At 35.1% G+C, this 17933-nt stretch overlaps 1 protein-coding gene across 5 annotated transcripts in view; it reads left to right on the top strand.

Moving 5' to 3' along the window:
• UCHL5 (ubiquitin C-terminal hydrolase L5) overlaps window positions 1-15521 on the top strand; it is a 39290-nt gene extending 23769 nt beyond the window's left edge. For 2 of the 5 annotated variants that reach the window (XM_058533709.1, XM_058533711.1), the window contains exons 8-11: window positions 5610-5712; window positions 6559-6669; window positions 9011-9109; window positions 14129-15521. In XM_058533709.1, the coding sequence (XP_058389692.1) occupies window positions 5610-5712; window positions 6559-6669; window positions 9011-9109; window positions 14129-14173 (358 nt within the window). In that variant the 3' untranslated portion in view covers window positions 14174-15521. Of the gene's footprint in view, window positions 1-5609; window positions 5713-6555; window positions 6670-9010; window positions 9110-9764; window positions 9915-14128 lie in introns of all 5 variants that reach the window. The other 3 variants (XM_058533708.1, XM_058533710.1, XR_009217133.1) reach the window with 2 other exon arrangements.
• Window positions 15522-17933: the final 2412 nt, after the last annotated feature.

The raw sequence follows: 17933 nt of genomic DNA, 5'->3' as shown, positions 1-17933 counted from the left end.
CCTGCAAAGGTAACATCTTACAAAACTGTAGTACAAATGTCACAGCCAGGATATTGACATTGATATAGTCAAGATACAGAATAATTCCATCATCAAAAGGATTCCTCATGTTGCCCTTTTATAGCCACAACCACTTACCTCGCCTGCTGCCACACCCCCATCCGTGATTCCTAATTTTATAATTTTTGTCATTTAAAGAATATTATATAAATGCAATCATACAACTTGTAACCTTTTCGGATTGACTCCTTTCACTCAGCATAATTCTCTGGGGATTCGTTCAGGTTGTTAAGTGTGTTGGTAGTTCATTCTTTTCTGTCAATGGGTAGTAATCTGTGATATGGATATACCGTTCTTTTGCCCATTCACCCGTTGAAGGACATCTGGGTTGTTTCCAGTTTTTGGCTATTATGGATAAAGCTGCAGTAAATATTTGTGTACAGATTTTTGTGTGAACATAAGTTTTCATTTCTTTGGGATAAATGCCCAGGAGTGCCATTGCTGAGTCATATGGTAAATGCATATTTAATTTTTCTAAGAAACCGCCAAACTCTTTTCTAGAGTGGCTGTACCATTTTACATCCCCACCAGCAATGTATGAGTAATCCAGTTTCTCCATATCCTTGCTGGCATTTGGTTTTGTCAAAATTTTTTATTTTAGCCATTCTGATAGGTGAGTAGTGATATTTCATTGTAGTTTTAATCTACATTTCCCTAATGACTAATGATGCTGAAAATCTTTTCATGCCTTTTGTCTATTTTGTAATTGGATTGTTTGTTTTTTGACTGTTGAGCCTTGACGTTCTTTTTTTTTTTTTTTTGTGAGGAAGATCAGCCCTGAGCTAACATCCATGCTAATCCTCCTCTTTTTGCTGAGGAAGACTGGCTCTGAGCTAACATCTATTACCAATCCTCCTCCTTTTTTTTTTTTTTAACCCCCAAAGCCCCAGTAGATGGTTGTATGTCATCGTTGCACGTCCTTCTAGTTGCTGTATGTGGGACGCGGCCTCAGCATGGCTGGACAAGCGGTGCCTCGGTGCGCACCCGGGATCCGAACCTGGGCCACCAGTAGCGGAGCACGAGCACTTAACTGCTAAGCCACGGGGCCGGCCCTTGACGTTCTTTACATACTCTAGATATTACTGTTCCTTCATCAGACATGTTGCCTGCAAATATTCCCTCCCAGTCTGTAAACCATCCCCTCATCCTCCCAACATGATCTTACATAGAGCAAAAGCTCTTAGTCCCAGTGAAGTCCGATTTATCAATCTTTCCCACTATGAATTGTAGTTTTGTTGTCAAATCTAAAAATTCTCTGACTAGCCCTAGAGCCCAAAGATTTTCTCCTTTTTTATGAAAGGTTTATAGTTTAATGTTTTACATTTAAGTCTGTGATCTATTTTGAGTTAATTTTTGTATATGGTGTGAAGTTAAGTCAAAGTTCAATTTTTTGCCTCTGCATGTCCAGTTACTCTAGCAGCATTTATTGAAAAGGCTATCCTTCCTCCACTGAATTACTCCTGCACCCTTGTAAAAAACCAGTTGGACATATTTGGGTGGGTGTATTTCTGAGTTCACCGTTCTGTCCCCTTGATCTTTCTGTCTGCTGCCAGTGCTACAGTCTTGATTACTGTAGCTAGATTGTAAGTCTTGAAATCAGGTGGACTGATGCCTCAACTTTATTCTTTCTCTTCAAAATTGTTTTAGCTATTATAGTTCCTCTGCCTTCCCATATAAATTTTAGTATAATCTTCTATGTCTACAAAAATTCTTGCTGGGATTTTAATAGAAATTGTGTCAAACATTTATATTAATTTGAGAATTGGTATCTTTACTATGTTGTGTCTTCCAGCCCATGAACATGGTATGTCTGTCCATTTACTTAGATCTTTTCTAATTTCTTTTATCAGCGTTTTGTAGTTTTTAGCGTATGAGTCCTAATACATGTTTTGTCAGATTTGTATCCAAGCACTTCGTATTCTTTTGAGTGGTTACAAATGATCTGTGTTTTCATTTTTGATTTCCATGTAATCATTGTTAGTGTATAAAAATACAGTTGATTTTTTTCTTTATCTTGCATCCTCTGACCTTGCTAAACTCACCCACCTTAAGAGAAGGAAAATGTATTGTGCTTACCCATGGTTTTACTTTTTCCATTGTTCTTCCTTCCTGACATTCCAGAACTCCTTCTTTTATCATTTCCTGTCTCTTAGAAAACTTCCCTTAGCCTTCTTTTAGGGTAGGTCTGCTGTCAGCTGAGTCCTAATTTTTCTTCATCTCAGAATGTGTTGATGTGCATTTCATTCCGGAAGGATCTTTTCACTGTGTATAGAATTCTGCATTGACAGTCTTTTCTTTCAGTGCTTGAAAAATATTATGCCACTCCCTCTGGCTCCCGTGGTTCTGATGATAAATCCACTGTTCAAACTGTGTTGCCGTATAGATGTGGTGGTGTTTCTCTCATAATTTTTTCTTTGTCTTTAGTTTTCATAAATTTGAGTATGGTGAGTCTTGGTGTGAGTTTCTTGTGTTTATCCTATTTGGGATTTGCTAAGCTTTTTGAATCTGTGGGTTTATGTCTCTTGTCGGATTTGGGAAGTTTTTAGCCCTTATATCTTGAAATACATTTTCAGCCTCACCTTCTTTCTCCACCCCTTCCAGGACTCCAGTGACACGAATGGTAGATCTTTTGCTTTAGTCTCACAGGTCCCTGAGGCTCTCTTCATTTTTTTTTTTTTTTTTTTTTTTTTGCTGGGGAAGATTCACCCTAGGCTAACATCCACTGCCAGTCTTGCTCTTTTTGTATGTGAGCCACCACCACAGCATGGCCACTGACAGACGAGTGGTGTAGGTCTGTTCCTGGGAACTGAGCCCGGGCCACCGAAGCAGAGTATGCCAGACTTAACCACTAGGCCACTGGGGCTGGCCTTCTTCAATTTTTGTTTTTTCATTCTGTTTTCTCTGTTCTCTCCGGTTCGTTTAGGTAATTTCTATTGTCCTCTCTTCCATTTCACTGATTCTTTCCTCTGTCCCCTCCATTCTGCTGTTGAGCTCATCCATTGGGCCTTTTTATTATTGTCTATCTCAATTATAAAATTTCGTTTGGTTCTTCTTTATATCTTCTGTTTCTTTGCTGAAACTTTCTGCTTTTCTTTTGTTTCCAACGTGTTCATAATTGCTCATTGATTCATTTTATGATGGCTGTTTTAAAATCTTTCTCAGTTAATTCTAACATCTGCCATCTCACTATCTACTGAGTGTCTTTTTCATTCAAATTGAGATTTTCATGATTTTTAATATGACGAGTGATTATTGATTGAAACCTGGACATTTTGGGCATTTAATAATAAGACTCTGGTATTTAGAACTTCTGTTTTAGCTGGTTTTTATGGGCACTGCTGTGGCAGGGTAAATCAGGCTGCTGCCTTATTGCTGGCAGGTGGAAGTAGAAGTTCAGGTTCCCCACTCCACCTGCATTGACACGTGAGGTGGGAAGGGTTCCTTGTTACTGCTGGGCGGGGGTGGGTGGTCTGGTCTCCAATAGGGCTTCCACTGATACTGCCCTGACTGGGGGAGTGTAGGAGTGCCCTGTTACTGCTCTCTACATGGCTCCACTGATACCAAAGTGGGGGAGGCTTCTTCACCACGGGGTGGTAATGACCTCCCACTGAGTCTCCCCTGATACCGCAGATAGCTGTCATTACTGCCTGCAGGGATGAAAGTCCCAGCCTACTTAGCCTTTTCTGACACCAACCCGGCTGCCTTGGCGTTACAGCCTGGTGAGGGTGGAAGTCTAGGCTCCCTATTTAGCCTTTGCTGGTGGCTAGGGTTGGGGCCACAGATTTCTCAGTTGTGTTTGGCTGTGGTAGAGTTGTTATTGTCTAAAAGTTTTCTGTCCCATGAGGTTGCTCCTTTCCTGTTTGGATAGACAGAGCAGACTTTTGTTGGCACTTTTTTGCCTGTGCTTGTTGGCATTCCTTGGTTGCTGGCTTCTTTAGCTCCGTGTCTGGGAGATATGAGGCAGAAAGGTAACCCAGGAAGTTCACCACTGTGTCATTCTTGGGTCCTGCTTCCCTAGTTGTCTGCCTTCTCTCTGCCTTTCAGAATTTTTGTGTTTTTCTTTTTTTTAATGTATATTATGTCCAGGTTTTTAGTTTAATATTTTCTTAGTGGGAGGAATAGGGAAATGGAAGTCCCACAAGTAGAGTTTTAAGAACAACATTTTTATATAGTTTAAAGCATTGTAGTTATATTGGGCCATATTCTTTCCAGTGAATAGAACTATGTATGAGAAACTCTTGCAGGTGAACTAATGCAAAAACAGGCTTACATTTTCTTTATGTTTTCATCTTGATGAAGAACCAATTATATAATGTTATGGATAATTTTTCTAATGTCCATCCCTACTATAAACATGCTTATACTATGAGATGTTTCATTGGTATCAGAGTAGTGAAAATAAACAGCATTCAGAAATTTTACAGCTGGATATACATTAATAAAATATTATTAATATTATATTAATATATTTTACATATTTATAATATAAAGTATAAGTGAAATATTAAAAATAGATACTACATCATGACTTGGAAAAAAGCATATATGTAATAAAGTATAAGTGAAATATTAAAAATACATTAATTAAAAATAGAAACTACATCATGACTTGGAAAAAAGTGTCTAGTAAGGAGTATAGTTAATTACCATCCAGATACCAGTTTAATTAATTTAACAAATGTGAGGTCTTAATTATTTTTTCTCAGATCCTATGTAAATGATAGTCACCATATTTCTTATAAAAGTATGAGAACTGATGAAAATATTTTTTATTGTAAATGCTTAGGAAGTACTAACTTTATTTTAGAACATTTAAAAAGTATTTGTGAGGGGGCCGGCCCAGTGGCGCAAGTGGTTAAGTGCACGTGTTCCTCTGCGGCGGCCTGGAGTTCTCCAGTTTGGATTCCGGGTGCACACCGATGCACCACTTGGCAAGCCATGCTGTGGCGGTGTCCCATATAAAGTGGAGGAAGATGAGGCACAGATGTTAGCCCAGGGCCAGTCTTCCTCAGCAAAAAAAAGAGGAGGAATGGCAGATGTTAGCAGAGGGCTGATCTTCCTCACAAAAAAAAAAAATTATGATTGATGAAATTTAGCTATTTTTGTTCCTACAGTTGTACTCTTTCATATATAAAAGCTTTTTTTTTTTTTTTTTTTTTTTTTGGTGAGGAAGATTGGCCCTGAGCTAACATCTGGTGCCAGTCCTCTTTTTGCCTGAGAAAGATTGTCACTGAGCTAACATCTGTGCCCATCTTCCTCTACTTTATATATGGGATGCCACCACAGCATGGCTGGTTGAGCAGTGTGTAGGTCCACGCCCAGGATCTGAACTCACAAACCCCAGGCCACCGAAGCAGAGCGCACAAACTTAACTGCTACGCCACCAGACCAGCCCCATAAAAGCTTTTTTAAAAATATCAATTTTTATCATTAGCCAATTGATAGATTTGTGTTTACCCCAGAGAATTATTGGAGTAATCACAATAGATTATCTTGATTGTAATAGTGCTACAATTCTTTATTACATTATAAATTTAACTTTTTTTTAGGTACAGTGAAGGTGAAATTCGGTTTAACTTAATGGCCATTGTGTCTGACAGAAAAATGATATATGAACAGAAGATAGCAGAGTTGCAAAGACAGCTTGCTGAGGTTTGTGGCCATGTTGTTAAGTACAAAGTGCTAGCTTAGTTATTCTCTCAGGGAAAGTGTTTACTTTCCTTTCCTTCTTTCTTTCCTTTTTTTCAAAAAATATAGATTTAACCAAGTGTCCTGAGTGGTGGTTAAGAGAATACACTCTGGAGTCAGGCTGCCTAGATTCAGCTCCTGGCTTTGCCGCTTAGTGGACATGTGAATTTGAGTATATTTCTTTGTGCCTCAGTTTCTTTATGTAAAATGAGTATAATAGCATTTACCTTATAAAATCGTTGTGAGGGTTAACTGAGATAATATATGCGAACCACTTAAAACAGTGACTGACAGTACATGCTAAATAAGTGTTAGCAATGAACTATTTACTGTAATTTCATTATGTAATTAAACAAGTTAGAATATATTTCTCACAGAATTAATTGGGCGCATTTAGATTCACATGTAATCTTTACTAGTCTTCATGATTGATTATCTTTCTGTAGTAAATATGATTTGAGAAGAGATTTGGTAATAGGCAAAGACCTTGTTTACATTCCTTTGATCACATTCTGTTAAGAGTATATTTAAGGAAATTTATAGCTGACCAGAAGATTATAGCAATACAGTATATTACAGTATAGATTGTTTTTAGGTAAAAATTCATATGTATTAGTCTAGAACATGGAAGTATGGAAGGTACTACTTAGGGCTTTTATCCTTTAATATTGCAGTTATTAGGCTGGTATTCTGTCACCAATATTGAGTTAAAATTTGAAAAGAACTGTACTGTGTTTATTATTTTAAAATATTCTGGACTTAAGCCTCAATCATTAGGGTGTACTATTTCTTTTCCTTTCCCCTAAGGAGGAACCCATGGATACAGATCAGGGTAATAATATGTTAAGTGCTATTCAGTCGGAAGTTGCCAAAAATCAGATGCTTATTGAAGAAGAAGTACAGAAATTAAAAAGATATAAGGTATTTTTTAATTTATTCCTTTAATGTCTTAATGTAGAGTGGTGTATTTTGACATGAGGGTATGTTGAATGCTTGTTTTTCCCTTATTGTTTACTAGCTTTCAGAATAGTGAGTTGATTCTCTGGCACCCTACAGAGGTAACTGGTGAGGTTTCTTTCTTTTTTCTTTTTTTTTAAGTATTATTACGAACAGATTTTTAACCTATTTGATGCTTCAGTTCAATGCAGTTATTATTGATGCTCAGATTATCCCATCTTTGGCTATTTGGAGCCACTTCAAGCTGTTTCCTAAGTCCTTTTGACAGGACTCTCTCATCTTTGATAGCTTCCTGGCTTTCTGGTATGACAAAATGTTTCAGACTCATCTTGTACATTTCCTGCTTCAGACTTGGAATCAGACAGTTTTCCAAGAAGGCCCGTTTGGTGGGAAATGGTATTTGGAAATCACTATCTGGATGTTCAGGGTGCTCAGTAATACTGATTGGTCGTATTTCTAGGCCTTTTCAGAGTTAAGAAATACTTTTTATTTTTGAAGAGAAAATACAATGTGAATTCATATTAATACTCAAATTTAGGATTAAAGGGTTTTGTACTTGAAGTTAAGCACCTGCATTTTTTCTCTTAAGCTGAAAGTCTTGGTCCCTAACAACATTAACATAATTACGTATTTGCTTTGTGCTCTATGTATATCATATGTGTGTATAAGTAAATAATTACTTATTTGCTTTATGCTATATATGTGGGTATAATATATATGTATATGTATATAAAAAAGTTCAGAATAACAATACCAGTAGTGTTAATAACAACTGGAAAGTTTATTTTTTCCTTAGGACATATCCCATTTTGAATGTACAATCAAATTACTGTGTTTTTAAATTCATGTGAAAAAATTTTCTCTTGATGTATTTCTGTCACCAGTTTGATACGCAGCTGGGTTCATTTGTTTTATTTTGCTTTCCAATTTTTTTAAAATTTTGATTTAGTTACATTAAGCATAATTCAGAGTAAAATATAAAGCAAGACTATTTTTAATAATGTCATTCTTCTTAACTTGAAATCTGTCTGATAAGCTTTTTTCAGAGAGAGTGAAAAGAGTGAAAGAAACTTAGAATTTTGTGTGACTTTGGAAATGGTACTTATGTCCTTTGTCACGTAGGTCACAGTAGAAAAAGCGTTGTTATTCATTTGAAGCTCAATTGAAAGCAAGGATTGTCCTTTTTATTGCTCACTAGTGTCAGCATGGTGCTTTGCATCATACTTGATAATCAAGAAGGGATTGTTACAATAAACGGACCTTGGACTAGTAGGATTTCTTGGGGTGGAGGTGGTAGGGCCTGGCTCCAGAGCATGCCAGGCAGGAAGGAGGAGGGCCGAGTTCATGGAGACAGGCAAGTAAGGCGTGAAAGCTTCAGTGTTCATCTTCCATTTCACACGATATAAAAACATAGCTGCCTATCACTTACGTATTCTTATGCAGGGTTATTACATAATTAACTAATTTTTAATATTTGCCTAAAATAAAACACAAAGTAAGTTTTCAGAATCTTTCCCTGCTACGTTGTTTGAGAATGCTTTGTTCAAAAAACGGTAAAGTGATTCTCATATTGATATAAAAGGAGCGTGTTAAGATTTTATTTAATTCATTAAGTAATTGAGGGAAGCTGTAAAATGTCACATAGTTCAAATGAGAATTCAAGGTCAAATTTATATGAAGTAAAGGAATGTAGATGAATTTACAAAAGATGGAAACTGTTTTTTCTGCAGGAGAAGGGAAGTAAATTGAACCTCTACCACAGATTATTTAGTTAGTAGCTCAATGGCCGTGAAAGGCTAGAATCGTGTAACTTGGGAGGGTGTGCTCTAGACAGTGCATAGTCTTCCATTGAAGCACAGAGTTTTCCCTATAGTTTATCCCCTTTCAATCAAAAATAATTCAAAGAAAGTTTATCCTTGATCACAAAAATAAAGCTGGTCTTGTTAGGCATGGCCTGATTATTTGCATAGGGGTGGTAGCAAGAGTCAATCAATCATGGGGGCCTTCTTAAATTTTCCTTCATGAATTAACTTTTCTTAAGTAATCTTAGATTGGACTTTTAAAAGCCGCTGTTATTCGCTAAGCCAAGAGTAGGAAGCCACACCCAAGAAACTCTCTCCACGTATTTTATTGTATGTATTAGTCTTTATTCTCAGTGGGATCAGAATCTCGTGATTTCTAATATTTTTTCTTATGAGAATGGATTTTCTCCCATTTCTAATTTGAGTTGGATGCAAAAATTAAAATTTCATAAATTTAGTGGAAATGTAGAATTAATTTGGTTTGATGTTTGTTTTATTTTCAGATTGAAAATATCAGAAGGAAGCATAATTATCTGCCTTTCATTATGGAATTGTTAAAGACTTTAGCAGAACACCAGCAGTTAATACCACTAGTAGAAAAGGTAAGTATTTTACTGGTGAATACTTAAATTAGATTTAGATTCCCCAAAAACAAATATTTGTTTTGGCTTGAGTAGAGGTAAATTTATGGAAGCTTTTTCATTTTTGTTTTTTGCTTTTACCTATTGTTTTATGTTTTAGATGAGCACTAGTTCAACCTGATATTGTAAAATCAAACTAAGGGATTTCCCTAGTGCTTTAGCCTTCCAGAATCCTTAGTGTGAAGAACTAAGGTTGTGCTACATTAGAATAAAATTTAAAGCATTTTCCTTCCTTTAAGCTGAAAACAAATTTTTAATGTTAATAATTTAAATAATAGATTGTTCTTATTTAATTTAGCAAAAATTTGAATTATCACAGAATTTAGAACTAGAATGGATATTGAAGGGGATAAAAAACAGCATAGCCTAGACCAAGAAATAAGTTTTCTTATGCCTAAGCCAGTATTCTTTCCATTGAGGGAAAACTAGCATAGGTTAGTGAAAAATTGTTGTGTCTCAGATATTTTTCTTTAATATAAGGGACTTAAATAAAATATTTGCTGAATAAGTGAAATGCAGTTAAATTATTTTTGAATTTAAGCTGTAAAATCAGTGTTTCTGAAAGTGACCATCGCTGGATACTTTTTAAAATACATGTTGCCTGGCCCCTCCCTAGATATTCTGATATAGGGGAAGGAATCTTTAATAAGTTCCCCCAAGTGATTTAATGCAGCTGGTCTGTGTACCACATTTTGAGAAACACTTTGAGAAGACACTACTAGGCAAATAAAATTTTGGACCATTAACTTAAAGACCAGAATACATGGTAGGTATATTTTTTTTTTGTTGTTAATTTTAAAGTTTATAAAGCAAGATACATTTCATCCCAGGTGTTTTATATCCTCATAAATTCTAAATGAGTTGTGAGTTAAGGTTCTTGTGTATACCTTAGTACCCAGGTCCTGAAACGTGTGCTTCAACTGTTAGCATTAAATGCAAAAATTATTGCAGAAGACTGCTGAGTCTTCTCTTTTCCATATGTTTTTCTATTCATGTATCTCAGGGTATTAAAGTCCAACATGGGAAACTGATTTTTAAATTTTTAGATTAACAGTTAGGGTCCTGTGATTCTCAAAATTGATTGATTAACAGAGAACCTAGATATTGTGTTCTTTGTATGAAACACTATGAAATATTTCTCTATTAAAAATATTAAAATAATAATGTAGACTGCTGTGCTAAATCATATGATAGATTTTAAGTATAGGTAAATATTTTTAGGGACCAGACAGATGTTATTAGAGAAATTTTAAATGTATATATTTTGCTTTAAAATTGGTCTGTGAATGAATATTTTGTGTGCAAATTAGGAAAAGGGCTATTTTTGTTTGATTTGAACGAGAGTATATCCTCAGATTTTTTTGAAAGCATCGTTGGAGAACAGCAGCTTTCAGCTTTTGCGTTAGAGCTGTAATTCTTCAGTGCACATCGTTTCGGGCACAGGGTGGCAGTATGTGAATGCCTGGTGTTAGTGGAACCGGCTCAGGCTGTTCTTGTGTTGGCATTTGTTTGATTGACCTTGCTGTTGCCTATTTCTCCAAACCATTCTTTGGCTAATAATATTGCACAAGCAATATTGAGATAATTTATTTCTTGTGTGTATGCAATATCTGTTATCCCCCTAGATTCTGAAAGGAATTCAGATTCATTATTTGATTAAAATTTTTGAAATGTTTTAATTATTTATCAAACTTAGCTGCAACTATATTCCAGGCACTCTTAAAGTCTGTGGACGTACACATAATTAAGACACATTCTTCTCTCTTAAGCAACTCATGGTATAGTTGGAGAAAAGAATAAATAAACAATTGTAGTGCTGTGCTGAATATTATTATTCTGCTAAGTGCCGGAATAAAGTCATGCTAAAGATCTTGGGGGAGTACAGGGTAGCTCCTAAATAGCTTTATGCCGCTTAAAATGTCACACCCACAAAATTTTAACTCTGTAGTTAGAATTCAGTGCTTACTCTCTACCAATAAATCAGCTTCCTTAGCACCAATATATTTTTGTTCATCTTATTTCGAAAAAAGAAATCATTATATCATATTGAATATCACTTTGTTAATAAATGCAAATGTTAGAAATTTAAAAACAGAATATATTAAGGTTAGATTTTATAATTATATACAATATAAAGGCTGTAATAGTGATAGTTACTTAATGGCAGTACTTCTAAGAAAAATTATATGTAGAATTCAGAAATGGATTATTAAGTTGAAATGCCCCCCACCATGCCAAGGGAAAGTAGATTAAGGGGGTCAGAGCATGAAAGGGGTAGAAGGAACTAGACAGTAAAGATGTGGGTGCTCTAGGCGGTGTTGCTAAATGCCAGACCTGTCCAGGTTCCGATTTCTGAGCAGCTAAGGCAGTTGCTTACAGCCTGTGGTGGCCTGAACGTATTTGAGCTATGGAAATGTTTTCAGTTTAGAGAATAATAAAGAAAGGGCGAAGACTGTGATTCTCCCAAGGGTGTATGGCTATAATGAATTAGGTTAAGATCTTGCCTTATAAGTGTTTTTCTTATATGAGGATTCTGCCTTTATCTGATGAGTTCATTGAGCATACGTTACATAAAATTTGCTCAGGAGGTAACCTAAAAGTAGATAGTCTAAAACTCCTTGTGCCATATACCAAATCTCTTCCTTAAAATATAAAATAAAATTAAGATTTCATTTGTGAAACTTTTACTTATTCAAGTATACTTATAACTTTTTAAAAGTTTTTATCTCAACCTTTATATGTAATTCTGAATCATTGTCCATCCCAACTTTTTTAACCACCACTAATCACCTACTGTAGTGTAAAATCATAGATTCAATAGCTATAGGGGGATTTAAAGCAACTTCACAACACTGAATTTTGTCCACACTTTACGAAGACATTATAATTCTATTGGTACTAAATAACTAATCTTCAGAACTTACTTTTTCTATCCCTTAATACAAATAAGGTAGAAGAATAGTTATTCACAGTAGTATCTACATTAATATCTATGATTACAGAATTATGTGAGTTAAGTCAGCAACTTTTAATATCTCATTGGCGTACTATGTAGAAGGAAAATATTTCTTAAGTGTACATTCTTTCTATGCTTTTTAGAGATATGATGGTATTTATTTATTTATTTTTGGTGAGAAAGATCAGCCCTGAGCTAACATCTGTTGCCAATCCTCCTCTTTTTGCTGAGGAAGATTGGCCCTAGGCTGACATCCATGCCCATCTTCCTCTACGTTATATGGGACGCTGTCACAGCATGGCTTGACAAGCGGTGCATAGGTCTGTGCCTGGGATCCGCACCTGTGAACCCTGGGCTGCCGAAGCGGAGCACGCGAACTTAACCACTACGCCACCGGGCTGGCCCCTGTATTTTTTTATTTTTTAACAAAGGCAGAACAGAATAATATAAGCTTTCAGTTTAAATCTCAGATATGTTACTTATTATTAAGCTGGTGCTTTTGGACAAGTTATTTACTTTGTATAGCATCTATTTCCTCATGAGTAAATTGGGAATCACACCTATTTCACATTCGTGTGGATTAAATGAGATCATATCTGTAAAGTATATAGTAAGTGCTTAGTAAATGGTGGTAATTATTTTTAACTTATTTTATTTGTTGTTCTTAATTTTATCTGAATTATGGGGTTTAGTAAATGTATGGACACTCTCTGCATTATATGTCTTTGTTAATTTAATTATGTTGGAAAGTTTATGTCATAAAACAGTAAATTCATTCTCATTTCTCTTACTACACATTCTGTATATTCAGAGTATATTTGGAGATCAATAAGGAAAGAAGTACATATTTTTATTCCACATTGTGTCTAAAATTGAATTGTATTTTTATTATTTGGAAACATGAAACGTATTTGAGAAATTGTATACATATCATATTACAAATTATGCTTGTTAACTAAAAATTGTTCAGTTTCATTATTTTTTGTATGGTACATGTAATGTATTTACTCTTCATATAGTCTAAGACATAGCACTCAATTTTATCCTACAGTTGAATAATAATTATATTACCTAATACGTTATAAAAAATGGTTGTAATTGTTCTAAATACCCTATATTTTAATCTAAGGAAGTTTTCTGTTAATAATATAGCAAAAGTCTAATTTATTCCTTTCTGATTCAAGTGACATAGTGGAAAGAACATTATATTCTAGTACTCTAAAATCTTGCTTCTCGAGGTGTCGTCTGAGACCAGCAGAATTGGCATCACCTGAGAGTTTGTTAGAAATTTAGAACCTCAGGCATTTTACTGAATCAGTCTGCATTTTACAGGGTCCCCAGGTCATTGGTATGTACACTGAGAAGCACTGCTACAGAACATGTGTCTTTTGACCTCTATTGAGGTTTTGTTATATACTAGCTGTGTGACTTTGGTCAGGTTTGATAATATCTTTATGCTCTGGCTTCTTCGTCTGCTAAAAAGTAAAGTGAAATTACTGCAAGCTATATAATTGTTATGAGGATCAAATGAAGTAACGTGAAAACACTTTTTAGGTCGTGTAAGTAAGGTTTATCAACACGACAGATATCTAATCCTTTAGTGACATTATGTTAAACTCATTTACTTAAATATCCAGAAACTAATGTAGGATTTTTCTTATACTCAATTTGAATGAGAAAGGGGCACATCTGTAAATATACTGTTTGAAATACTCATCAATGAGTATGACTTTATGGAATGAGTATGTATTTTTTAAGTTATTACAATTATAATAATACATTTCAATTTCAGATAAGGAAGAACTGGAAACCAAACATGATCCTTTTTTATTGAGGGCAAAGTATAACTACATAATTGTCCAGGGGTAGTTTGTTCCAAGGCTCAAGTGATAAAAGATAATGCTGTAGAGATCTTATAAAAAATGCACTTTAGGCTTTTTAGCTTAAGAATGCCCTTAGACACATTTTAATATGATCTAAAACAAATTTTTAAGATTTTATAGCATACTATGTTCTATTTCTAGGCAAAAGAAAAACAGAATGCAAAGAAAGCACAGGAAACCAAATGAAGAAGATGCTTTGGGATGTGTACACATTTCTGCTTCTGTACTTATTTTCATGGAAACCATTAATTATAAAGAACTTTGAGCAACATCCTAATTGACTCAGTGCACGTTTGGCAGTAGTACCAGTCTGTCTCGTCTTTAATGCATGGATTCATAAACTTTTTCCCTACCTGCATTGTGTGCATGTAGTGCCTATTAGGTAAAAGTGATGTTAAGAGTGCTTGCTCAAATTCCGTTATTTGACATTGGTACTCTTGTTGATTCTCTGGATATGTAACTACCGTAATGAACCTAGAAAATGCACAAATGATGTTCTCTACCTGTAATTGTTATAATTAATCTTTTGATCTTTTAGCTCAGTTAAATGCTTAAAATTTATAAATATCAGATCTTGATTAAACTGTATCTTGTTTCTTCTCATCATTAATGGGAAAAAATCAGTCTTTCTGTCTTTGATATCTAACTATTTTGAGGATTATAAAACTGAATTTTATCTCCTATACCAGTTATTGCAAAAAGTGTAATTTTAATGCAGATCATTGAAAAGGACAAAAGTACAGTTTCTAGTGATTTTCATTGCTGCCAGTAGAAAAAATAATAAACATCCCAATTTTATTTTAGCAAACTTTCTGTAAGTGTTTGGGGTTATGTATGTTTTGTAGAGTTGTTTCAGGAAGGTGTGAGTAATGTGCTTCAAAGTTTCAGGTTAAGAACAAATTGTAAATCTTAAAGATTTTTGGTGTCATTCTCAGTTTGGCAACATGTTTTCAAGCTGTTAAGCTGTATCTTTATAAAAAATCAGAGGTTTCACAATTCAGGCTATCTGCTTTTTAAAAAAAGGATAATGGTTGTGGAGGAGGATTCTTCTGTGCCAATCTGAACAAAATTACTGTAGCCCAGTAGTTTCCATGAGCCATGTACAGTTTACCCACAGTGGAGTTTTTTTTAATTGCTTTGAGGAGTTGCTTTGTTTTTTTATTTTATAAAATAATATTGTATTCTTGCTCCTAATCGTCTTTTCCAAGTTAAACTTTAAAAGAGATTTTATAAAACTTCTTTTTATAAAGGAAATAATCTACTTTTTTTCCCCCTAGGCACATTTCTGAAATTAATGCATGACTTTTTAACAGTTTATTATGGAAAAGTTTAAATGTATGTAAGGAGACTGTGTACCCATCTTCTAGCTTCAAACACATGAAGTTTTTAGGGATTATTTTTAAGCGTACTACACTGTGGTATTATTAAATAACTAAGTTGAGAAAACCTGGTGGGAAATGGAATAGAAAAATTAATGAAATATTTTTCATACATAATTTCAGTTGAAGGTAATAAAGAATAATTTGTACTTTTTCATTTGTTTCTGGGTAAATATATTTTGCTCTAGATACGATAGTAATTATGGAGTGTTTTCAAAGCCATGATACAATTTTTAAAAATAATTTCATGAGGATTATTTTAGGCTCCTCTTGATCCCATTTATTTATTTCAACTTAATTTATATGCCCTCTTTTATAGAGGCTTAAATTTTGTAAAGCTATACAAGGAATATTATAGTAAGTAGTATCCAGTCATCAAGACAGTGTGATACTGGCTTAAGGATCAACAGATAATCAGTGGAATAAAAGAGAAAGCCAAAAAACAAATCCTCATATATATAGTCACTTGATTTTTGACAAAGTTGGCAAAGCAGTCCAACAGAGAAGGAAAGTCTTTTCAACAAGTGGAACCAGAAGAGTTAAATATCCACATGGAAAAAATGAACGCTGACCCCTACCTCACAAGAATGAATTTGGGATGGATCATAGACCTAAATGTAATAGCTAGAGTAGAAAGCTTTTTAGAGAAAAACACTGGTGAATATCTTCGTGACTTGAGGGTAGCCAAAGGTTTCTTAGGTCAAAGAAATCAATAACCATAAAAAATCCAAAATTAGTGTTTATGTTGTCATTGAAAGATGCTTTTACAAGAGTAACTAGTATCAAATGACATTTGAAAAATAGCTTTATAAAACTACCATGTTAATAGGTATAAGGATATTTTCTTATTAATCTAATTCTAATGAAATTCCTTGATAGGAATTTCCATAGCTTAAGAATGGTTTTATCTGCTGTTTCTTTTTTTAATTAATTTTATTTATTTATTTTGTGAGGAAGATCAGTCCTCTTTTTTTTGCTGAGGAAGACTGGCCCTGGGCTAACATCCTTGCCCATCTTCCTCCACTTTATATGGGACGCTGCCACAGCATGGCTTGCCAAGCAGTGCATCGGTGCGCGCCCAGGATCTGAACCGGCGAACCCCGGGCCGCCGCAGTGGAGCACGTGCACTTAACCTCTTGTGCCACTGGGCCGGCCCGTCTGCTGTTTCTTTGATGATTGCAAATGCATCGTGACTCTTCATGATAATTTCTGCCAGTGAATAAAGAAGTATGGCTTGTCCTTGTCTGGATCCTAAGTCATGAAGCTAATGGGTAGAGAAAATGGGGGAATAAAGAACAATCCAGCAATACATAAATGTTAAATGGAAAGCTAAAAAAAAACGTATTTAAAAGAAAATCTCTGCTTATTTCACTTTTGCCCTTCTTTTTCTAAAATCTCATTTAATGATTGGGTAGGTGAAGGCACCTCCATTCTGTTTGATGTCTTTAAAATAGCTAGCCAGCTCTAAGGGATATGCTTCTGTTATAAACAATGAAAGCTTGCCAACAGCTGTGGCACTGGCTAGTCTCACTTTATATGTTTAGTTCCCAAGATAGCTGCCCTTTTTCTAGCACAGAGCAGTCAGCTTGACTGTGCCACTAGAATAGACAAATATTTGTTCTGAGATCATGAACCATGGGGACTTGCTCCCCTATTTAGACCGTGATACATACTTCTGTGTGTATTATGGTATTACATGCAGATTAATGCCTTTAGTTTATCTCCTAGTTGCCTAAAACATTTCAAGAGACATTCAGAAATTACTCTTTTTTTTTCCTGTAGGAGGATGTTGTTTCTTTTGTTTTTAAAAAAAATGGCTTTTAAGGTTTTCCCTTTAAAAAAAGAAAATTTAAAGAAAGATAAGCAAAACCAAAATTTAAATTACCCATAGTTCTACCACGAGGGATGACTACATTAACATTTTAGTGTATTTTTAGTGATCCTTTTTTCCCATATGTGTACACACGTTTTTGTGTGTTAGCCTTTCGTGCTCCCCCCACATTCCGAAACAGAGTTTTGTTGTATAAATTATTTCTACAGTTGATGATACGCAATTTATCATTTTTGTATCATTGACAACTTGCTGGCAGGAAACAAACCACTCTAGCTATTTTAGGAGGCGTGGGGATTAATATTGGGAATTTTGGAACTACTTAGTTCCTTACGAAGACACTGAAAGGTATGGAGGAGTGGGCTCACGTTTGGGTCTGCAGATATGACTACCAGCCAAACATATATTGCTGGCCTGCCGGGGGAACTGCTACTTCTGCACCAGTCAAGGAGTTCACCATTGGAATTACTCCTGTTAGAATATGCCGCAGCAGTTGTGTTCTAGAAATGAGGAACCTGCCACAACTATCTCTTGGTACCTGGTGACTCTACACTGGAGTGCAGAGCAATTCAACCTCTGCATGGCTGAGCATGTCACTGAGAATACCTGAACCCACAGGCGGAAGGCTTCTGCTTTACTTTTGACTTGATTCAAATCTTCCATGAGGTTTTTCTGCAAGGGAGTCTGGGAAATTAGTTTTTAGCTCTCCAGCCTCTGCAGAGTAAGAAGATGTTCT

This window comes from Diceros bicornis, chromosome 38 (assembly GCF_020826845.1).
Source record: "Diceros bicornis minor isolate mBicDic1 chromosome 38, mDicBic1.mat.cur, whole genome shotgun sequence".
NCBI lineage: Eukaryota > Metazoa > Chordata > Mammalia > Perissodactyla > Rhinocerotidae > Diceros > Diceros bicornis.
This window is presented reverse-complemented; position numbering and strand designations above follow the sequence as displayed.